The sequence below is a fragment of the Colius striatus genome, chromosome 6 (assembly GCF_028858725.1).
Source record: "Colius striatus isolate bColStr4 chromosome 6, bColStr4.1.hap1, whole genome shotgun sequence".
Lineage (NCBI taxonomy): Eukaryota > Metazoa > Chordata > Aves > Coliiformes > Coliidae > Colius > Colius striatus.
Window position 1 is genome coordinate 35,969,406 of NC_084764.1, and position 9,190 is coordinate 35,978,595.

The 9,190-nt window shown below is 53.7% G+C and overlaps 1 protein-coding gene across 1 annotated transcript; it reads left to right on the forward strand.

The window, feature by feature from the left end:
- The first annotated feature begins 3,298 nt into the window (after positions 1–3,298).
- On the forward strand, positions 3,299–8,765 carry LGALS3 (galectin 3). Its single transcript, XM_061998213.1, has 7 exons — positions 3,299–3,377; positions 6,094–6,147; positions 6,263–6,285; positions 6,442–6,759; positions 7,508–7,596; positions 7,860–8,028; positions 8,507–8,765. Exons 3-7 carry the CDS (start codon positions 6,268–6,270, stop codon positions 8,660–8,662), a joined length of 750 nt encoding a protein of 249 aa, XP_061854197.1. The 5' UTR covers positions 3,299–3,377; positions 6,094–6,147; positions 6,263–6,267; the 3' UTR covers positions 8,663–8,765.
- Positions 8,766–9,190: the final 425 nt, after the last annotated feature.

The window sequence follows — 9,190 nt, forward strand, 5'->3', positions numbered from 1 at the left end:
ATGAAGCAAAGATTTCACTCAAACCATTGCAAAGTCTGTTTCACCAAAATGTCTTTGGTCATGCTGTCTTTTGAGGCCTGCTGTATCTTGATGTTCACAGATTTGGTTGGCCCTAAAACTCGAGTACTCTGTGTGTTGGACTCGAATCATAGAATCATGGAATCTTTTCAGTTGGAAAAGCCCTTTAAGCTCCTGGAGTCCAACCCCTCCTCTCACCTTGCCCAGCCCACCACTAACCCATGGCCTCAGCACCTCAGCTCCACGGCTGTGCAATAGCTCCAGGGATGGGCACTCCCCCACCTTCCTGGGCAGCCTGGCACAGGGGCTGACAACCCTCTCAGGGAAAAAGCTCCTCATAAAAGAAGAACTTTGTTTTGAAGGTTCCTTATGCAGTTATTGTAAGTTGTTTCTGCTCCTTTATCTGCTAAACAAAATGAATGCAACTTTTTTCCATCTCTGTAACATAATAGAGCCAATATCTAAGCAAAGAAAAATAGATGAAACATACATTTTCTGTCCTGGTAACGAAAGCAAGAAGCTTAAGGCATTGGAACTGGAAAGCAAAACCCAGACAAGCCTTTTTGATAAACATTTGGGGGCTTTGAGTGAAATCCTGAAAACAGCAATAGGGGTTTTCCATGAAAATATCACTTGCCAAAGACATTTGTGGGGGTCTTGGGGAGGAAGGGGAAAAGGGGTGCACTAAGGAGTTAATACAGCCTTCAGAATGGCAGGTCACCTGTGCCTGCTCAAAAACAGTTAGTGCCTGTCACTTTCATTAGCTTTATAAATGTGCTCTGCACACATGCACCTCGTCATCCTCTGTCAGAAAGGCTGTTTGAGACATGCTGGAGCAGGAACCTGAGGGGTTGTTCTGCAGAGCAACCAACTTCTCCTCCTGATGGGTTACAGGCTCAGGAAGCTCCAGACACTCCCTCAAGGATCCCTCAACATCGCTGCCTTACACCCACTCCACAGCCTTTGGCCCTAAAACATCCCCAAGGATACCTCAAGGTCTGTTTTCTGCAGCGAGGTTTGGGTGCTGTGAAAGGCAAGAGGAGCAGCCCTCCCTGGGTAAGTGTTTTGCTGAGTGGAGCATGTCACTCCCTCGGGCACCTCCCCTCAGCCTGTGGCAGTTTCACACACTGGAGTTTGGTTTGAATCCCCGTGACAAGGATTCTACAAAGCTGGAGGCTGTTAAAACCCAGGGTGGTGCCCTGGTGAAGAGGAGGTGCCCTCTTCGAAAGCCCAGTGCTTTAGATGAGCAGAAGTAGTTTTACTAAAGTTCATTAAAACCAAACTCAACAGATTTTTGCCTTTTTTTTCAGTATCAGCTAAGACATTTATTTCAGCCACTGCCTTAAAGAAGTAGTTTCCTCATCTGTAATGACACCAATTAAAATATGTCTCAATAACCTTTGGTCAGCCCTGAAGTGATCAGGCAGGTGGAATAGATCATTGTTACAGATCTCCTCCAGCTGAAAAACCTTTTCTGTCCTCTCCCGTATTTCAGCCCAAGAAGGTAAAGATGGATATCAGGGGGAGTCAACATGGATTCACCAGGGGGAAATCCTGACTGACCAACCTGATGCCTTCTATGAGTGCATAACCAGCTGGCTAGATGAGGGGAGAGCAGCAGATGTCATCTACCTTGACTTCAGCAAGGCTTTTGACACTGTCTCCCACAACATCCTCATCAGAAAGCTCAGGCAGTGTGGCTTGGATGAGTGGACAGTGAGGTGGATTGAGAGCTGGCTGAATGACAGAGCCCAGAGGGTGGTGATCAATGGCACAGAGTCGAGTTGGAGGCCTGTGGCCAGTGGAGTTCCACAGGGATCGGTTCTGGAGCCAGTCTTGTTCAACATCTTCATCAACCACCTGGATGAGGGGACAGAGTGTACCCTCAGCAAGTTCCCTGATGGCACCAAACTGGGAGGACTGGCTGATTCCCCAGAGGCTGTGCTGCCATTCAGTGGGATCTCGACTGGCTTGAGAGTTGGGCAGAGAGGAACCTCATGAGGTTCAACAAGGGCAAGTGCAGAGTCCTGCAGCTGGGAAGGAACAACCCCATGCACCAGGACAGGCTAGGACTGACCTGCTGGAAAGCAGCTCCAGGAGAGGGACCTGGTAGTTCTGATGAGCAGCAAATAAACACAAGCCAGCAATGTGCCCTCATGGGCAAGAAGGCCAATGGCATCCTGGGGGGTATCAAGAACTTCTCCTCCCCCTCTGCTCTGCCCTGGTGAGGCCTCATGCTGAGTCCTGTGTCCAGTTCTGGACTCCCAAGTTCAAGAGAGACAGGGAACTGCCGGAGAGAGGCCAGCAAGAGCTACTAAGATGCTGAGGGGGCTGGAGCACCTTCCTTAGAAGGAAAGGCTCTCAGCCTGGAGAAGACTGAGAGGGGACCTTATCAATGCTGATAAATACCTAAAGAATGGGTGCTGGGATGGGGCCAGTCTTTTTTTCTGCAGTGCCCAGGGCCAGGACAAGGAGTAACGAACACAAGCTGGAACACAAGAAGTTTCATTTAAACACAAAGAGAAACTCCTTTGGTGTGGAGGTGAGGGAGCCCTGGCCCAGGCTGCCCAGGGAGGGTGTGGAGGCTCCTTCTCGGGAGGGAGCAGCTGAGCCATTTATTTCAGCTGCTACCTTAAAGAAGTAGTTTCCTCTTATTTAATGACACTAATTAAAGTATGTGTCTCAATAACCTTTGGTTGGTCCTGAAGTGGTCAGGCAGGTGGACTAGACGATCGTTGCAGGTCCTCTTCAACTCAACGTTCTGTTCTTATATTTATTTTTCACCCTAATCTTTTTCTTCCCCTTATCCTCATTGTTGCTGTTATTCTCTTTATCCTTATTCTATCTTATTCTACCAGCAGCAGCACCATGCAGCAGAGCAGGATTTCAGCAGGAGAAAAGACACCTTTTTCTTTTCTATGGCTTTCAGCTGTGAAGTCTGTGGAGCACATAAATGATTCACCTTCAACCTGCAATAAAATCACGCTTGCTGAGGTTCCAGCTGCTGCTGCTGCCTTTCCAGCACCCGGAAACCCGAGGCTTTGCAACTGTTTTTCTTACAAGCCTCCAGAAAAGACGCAGAAAACATAAAAGCTAATTTCCCTGAACTTTTTGAGGAAAAAGAAAACCGGAGGCGTGGAAACAGACTCAAGATATAAAACATGAGAAGCCTCAATTTTTGCCCCGTGTATTCTTGCCCTTTGGTGGTGTCATTTAATAAAGGGAAACAGAAGCAGGCTGCTCCGCCCCCGGCGCATCCCCGCCCCATCCCGCCCCGGGCAGGCGGAGTCCCGCCGCCCGACCCAGCCGCGGCCGCTCGGGTACCAGCGCCGGAGCTGCTCAGCAGCCGCCGCGCTCGGGTGAGTGTCCCGCGGGGGCCGCGGGTGGGAGGTGGGGGAGCAGCCGTGTCAAAACCACCCGGCTGGCTGCGGAGCATGCTCGAGGTGCCGGTGGGAGGGTGAATGTTAAGGAGCTAAAAGGCTGCTTGCGGCTCGCAAGGTGCTGGAGTAGCCTCCCAAAAAATCACGAGGGTGGGATGAGAGCGAGTGTCGGTGCGTGGGAGGCTGGAGACAGCCGGGAAAGTCGCTGCAGAAATAGTGCTGAAGGGAAGGAAGCTTGCGTTTCTTTCCCAGGTAGGCGTTTCTGCCCTACCCGTGGATATAGGAGAGCTCGGGGTGCTTTGCAGACGCTTCCCCGGGACTTTGGGGAGCTCAGAGCTCCGAGAGCGGCCGGGGCGAGGTCGGGAAGGTTGGGGTTTAGTGGCCAGGAGGGCGTTGGGAATGTGGGGTGCCCCTGAGCTGGGAGGAATCCCTTTCCCGCGACCGGCCGGCTGCGGGGAAACAACCCACCGCGGCATTTCCAGACAGAGACATCTGAGAGGTCCGTGGGAGACAGAGGGAGAGGGAGGTGACTGCCAGCTTGCCAGCTGGGCAGTGCCATTTGGTAGCAGAGATATTGTTTTATCGAGACTTTGGTTAGAAACATCGACCGGGCTGTCCCAGTCCCGGCGGGGATGCACGAGATTCCCCCCACGCTGTCCCACCGGGCCCGAAGCAATAAGAAATCGGTAGCAAAATACCTTCTGGCCGAGGTATTGCAGGGGAAGGAGGAGGGGAGCAGGAGGAATCCCTTCTCGGAGCAGCAAAAGCCGTCGGCAGCCGCGTAGCTGCGGCTCGCCCAGAGCTGCTCCGGCCGGATCCGGCGCGGGGGCTGTGCGGGAGCTGTGTGCGCACCCTCGGCTTCACATTCCGAACCAATGGCAAACCCAAGGGCTTAGGGAAAAACCCTGAAGGCAAATAAAAGCTTTGGGAGATACGGGCTGTTCAAACAGGCTGCTGGATGCTGGCTGGGAAATGACACGGGCTGGGGAGGGTGAATGCTTTGCAGGGAAAGGAGTTGCTGGCTGTGAAAGCTTGAGGGGGGTGTTATCCCTAAGGCAGAGCAGCCAGATTTGCTCTGACCTTTGTGCATCTGAGTGTTTCTTTCAAAAGGAATTTTCCTTCTCTGTTTTCAGTTTGGAATTTTCCTTCTCTTGCCCTGTTGCTGCCTCGCCTCCCTTCCTTGGGGTTTTTTCTCCTCTCTTTATGAATGCTCTCTTTGATGGGAGGAATCCAGCTCAGAGCCACAGCTACTCCTGCAGGCAGGTTTGGCCCTGCCACGGTACAGTGGTTCTGTGTGGACCCATCAGACTTGTAAAGCAGCTTTTATCCGCTAGCCCGTGGCGGCTGGTGGCCTGTCTGTCCCTCCCACAGTGCCCTCCAGCTGATGTGTGCTCAGTGGGGGGAGAAAGAGGACCCTCACCCATGGGTGCCTGCTCTCCTCTTGCCTTTCCAGGCCTGCTGCAAGTATCTGTCCCCCATGTCATGGAGTAGCTGCGTGTCCTCTGCGTGACATGCTGGGTTGGATTTGTTGCCTTCCATGCTGCTTGTGTTTGCTGCTGTGTGCCCTCTGAGGTTTTGTTTGGGGATTTCTTATTGAAATCTTTTCTGGGATGGTGCCTGGGGGATGGGGAAGTGAGTAACACTGTCTGTAGCTGCGTGAGGGACACAACTGCTCCCGTGATATGAGTGGCCGTTACTCACCCACCATGAGTAGCTCCACTCCCTCTCACGCCATTTGCAGGGGGCAGAGGGTTGTCAGCAGGTCCATTCCCCCAGTGCAGAGCCTGTGTGGCCGTGGATGTCACCCAGGGCAGGGAGGTGCCTGTGTCCCCTGTGCTGCTGTCACCAGGGCAGGGAGGTGTCCCTGTCCTGCTTCATGCCATCCCCCCACAGACAGGACCTGCTGGCAAGGCTCTGCCTGCCCCCCACACTGCCAAACAGGCTGGGCTGACAGCAGAGGGCTGGTTGCAGAGTGGGTTTGCTGGAGGTGGAAAGAAAATATCTCACCACACTGTCATTTTGGGTTTGGGTTGGGTTTTTTTTTTCCCTTTATAGAAAGTATTTCAAGGATGGAATAAATCTTCCTGATGTGTGAGCACAGCAGAGACGGGATGGGTGGTTTTGGGGTTGATTAAATGTAAAGCTCCATGTTGACCTGTGGTTCTGGGAGGATGAGGGTGCTCATGTGGTTTGTGATGCAAAAACCCAGTGAAAGGGGTTCACCAGGGAGAGGCTGTAGGGAGCTGAGAGCTCCCAGGGTAGAGCAGCACCAGGTCCCCACAACAACAACATTGCATCAGTGTGTGACACTTTTTTTTTGTGGTGGCCAGCAACAAGATATGGGGGAATGGGCACAAGCTGGAACATAAAAAGTTCCACTTAAACACAAGGAAAAGCTTCTTTGCTGTGCGGTGAGGGAGCCCTGGCCCAGGCTGCCCAGGGAGGGTGTGGAGGCTCCATCTCGGGAGGTTTCCAAACCCACCTGGACACGTTCCTGTGCCCCCTGATGGAGGGGAACCTGCTTTAGCAGGGGGTTGGGCTGGATGAGCTCTGCAGGGCCCTTCTCACTCCCACCAGCCTGTGACTCTGTGAATATCAACCCCACAGTGGGCAGTTCCATCTGGAGGGTGTTGGGGCTGGATTCCCCAGGAGCCATTCAGGCTGTGCTGGCAGTGACCCTCCATCTCTCCCACAGGTACCAGCTGAGGGGCTGTTCTGCAGCACTAGAGCTGTTGGCTCTGCCTGACTGGTACGTGATGGGGACCTACCCGTTTCCAGCTGTAAACTATAACCCTCCTCAGAGATGTCTGTCCTTTGGATGTGTGTCAAAAATGACTTAAATGTCCTTTGTCTTTCTGTTTCAGGAAACATGTCAGGCGGTTTCTCTGTAAGTGTTGCTTTAAATTAAGAAAGTGTGGGCTGTGGTTGTTTAATTGCTTTAAAGCAGGGACCTTTGGTGGGGAGAGGAGGGTGGCTTTGCTAACCCCAGACATCCTGACAGCGGGATGAATGTCACCCACCTCACCCTCCCCTCTCTCCTCAGTTATCTGACGCTTTGCCGGCCGGCAACAACCCGAACCCCAGTGCCCCCCCACCCCAAGGTTGGCCTTCCTGGGGCAACCAGCCACCTCCTCCTGGGGGGTTCCCAGGGCACTATGGCCCCCCAGGACCCTACCCAGGAGCACCAGGAGCGCCGGGCCCATATCCTGGAGGACCGGGGCACTATCCTGGAGGACCAGGAGCACCTGGAGCCTTCCCTGGAGCACCACCAGGACCAGGCCCATATCCTGCCCCAGGACATCCACCCAGTGGCCCTGGGTTTGGGCCCCCTCCCCCACACGGAGGACCAGCTCCTCCATTGGTAATGGCTCCATCATATTATAAGGGGTTTGGTTGGCCACAGGAGGGATGTGGGGCTGTGTGCCCCCAGGGCTGGGGGCATGGGGGAGTTCACAGGCTTGGGGCTGTGTGACTGGAAAGCTGTCCAGTGGAGAAGGGCCTAGGGGTGTTAATCAACAGCCAGATGAACATGAGCCAGCAGTGTGGCCAAGAAGGCCAGTGGCGTCCTGGCCTGTTTCAGAAATAGTGTGACCAGCAGGACCAAGGAAGTGACTGTTCTCATGTACTGGCTGCAGCTCGAGTGCTGTGTTCAGGGTTGGGCCCCTCACTGCCAGAGGGACACTGAGGGGCTGCAGCGTGTCCAGAGCCGGGCAGCGGAGCTGGGGAAGGGGCTGGAGCACAAGTGTGATGGGCAGCAGCTGAGGGAATGGGGGTGTTCAGCCTGGAGAAGAGGAGGCTGAGGGCAGACATGAGCACTCTCTGCAACTCCCTGCCAGGCTGCCCAGGGAGGTGGGGGAGTCCCCATCCCTGGGGCTACTGCAGAGCTGTATGGCTGAGGGCCATGGGTTAGTGGTGGGCTGGGCAGGGTGAGGGAGGAGTTGGACTCCAGGTGTTTAAAGGGCTTTCCTAACCAAAATGATTCTGTGATTCAATGGGTTGTCACCGTGTCACAGGGCTGCCCCTGGTGTGTTGTCACACAAGTGAGCCAGCCTGAGCCTTTGGCTTTGGATGTGGTTTTCTGCTAACACCAAATACCCTTTGTCTCCCAGAAAGTCCCCTTTGAGCTGCCCCTGCAGTCAGGACTCGTCCCTCGGCTGCTCATAACCATCACCGGGACCGTCAACCCCAAGCCCAACAGGTATGGGGAGTCTGGCACCGAGGGCAGGGGATACTGTGGGGCAGTGCTCAGCAGAGCAGGGGCTGCAGGTTCCTTTCTGTTCCTAACACCTGCCTGCCTGGTGTAAAATCAAATATTACATCAAATACGTGTGTACACACCCTCTCGTTGCCTAACGGGGTCTGTGGTTTCCTTCTGCCTGCTTGCTGTTGCTTTTGGGACGCCCTGGAGCAGAAGCCAGGGCTTTTGTCAGGAAAGAAACAAATCTGTGGTTGTCTTTGCAGGTTTTCCCTGGATTTCAAGAAAGGGAATGATGTTGCCTTCCACTTTAACCCCCGCTTCAATGAAGACCACAGGAGAGTCATCGTCTGCAACTCCATGTTCCACAATAACTGGGGAAAGGAGGAGAGGTCAGCTCCCAGGTTTCCATTTGAACCTGGAAAACCCTTCAAGGTAAGAAGAACCCCACCCCAAAATCCAGTATTAATGCACCAACAGCACTTCAAGTGTGTGCTGGGGGGGTTTGGTCAAGGCTGTGTGACAGGACTCAGTCGGGACCCTGCTGATTTGCACAGGAGTCGGCTCACTGGGCTGCTTTTGGGGCAGTGCAGGGGATCATTCCTCCCTTCTGCTGTTACTCCCACTTATTATTAAATCCTCCTTATTCACACACTCTAGAAAACATTTTCCCTATTAGTAGTCAAGATCTCTTCAGGAGTTTTTTGGGTCCCTGCCAGGCAAGAACAGGGCTGTGCCCAAAGCATGGGCTGTTCTGGGGAGAGACTGTGATGGTCCTGAGGAGACAGGAGATGGGGGCTCAGAGGAGCAGAAGAGACTGGACTCAGCTGGCAGCAGCCTGCTCCAGTCCACCCTTCTTTCCTAGAGGAAACGTGCTGGTGGTCTTTGGGGTGATTTGGGGTTTTCCTTTCAGCTGCAGGTCCTCTGCGAGGCGGATCACTTCAAGGTGGCAGTGGATGATGCACACTTGCTGCAGTACGGCTTCCGTGAGAAGAGGCTGCAGGAGATCACGAAGCTCTGCATCTCTGGGGACATCACCCTCACCAGTGTCCAGCCCAGCATGATCTAACCACCCCAGGCTAATCCTAACCCCAGCCCAGTGCCCTTACCAGGTCTGTAGTGAGGCCTGATACAGCAATACTTTGAGGGAATAAAAGCTGCTTTCACCAGTACTGTCTGTTTCCAGTAACGTCTCACAAGCCAAGGTGGATGTATCTGAATTCTCACTGCCAAAGGAATGGTGCTGCAAAGGATGACTGATGGGGGTGAGGGCGAGCTTTGAGGGAGCAGCCTGTGGCACAGCAGTGCTGGCCCTGGGGCAGCCAGCTCCCCCACTACCCCAGTGCAGCCCCCTGACTTGGTGTTTTTAGCCTCAGTTGCTCCATGAGGCAGAGCAGTTACTCCCTCTTCCCTCGAGGGATTGAAGTAGCACACTGAAAGACTGAAGTTCCCCTGGGGAGGAGGAGGACAATGGGGCTCTGAACAGGTTGTACCTCATTCTCAGAAGTATCACCTTATCAAAGCTGCCCCTGAGAAAATTATGGAGCAAGGGGAAAACTTGTCTCTGATGCTGAGTGGAATTAAGTATTTCAGGACA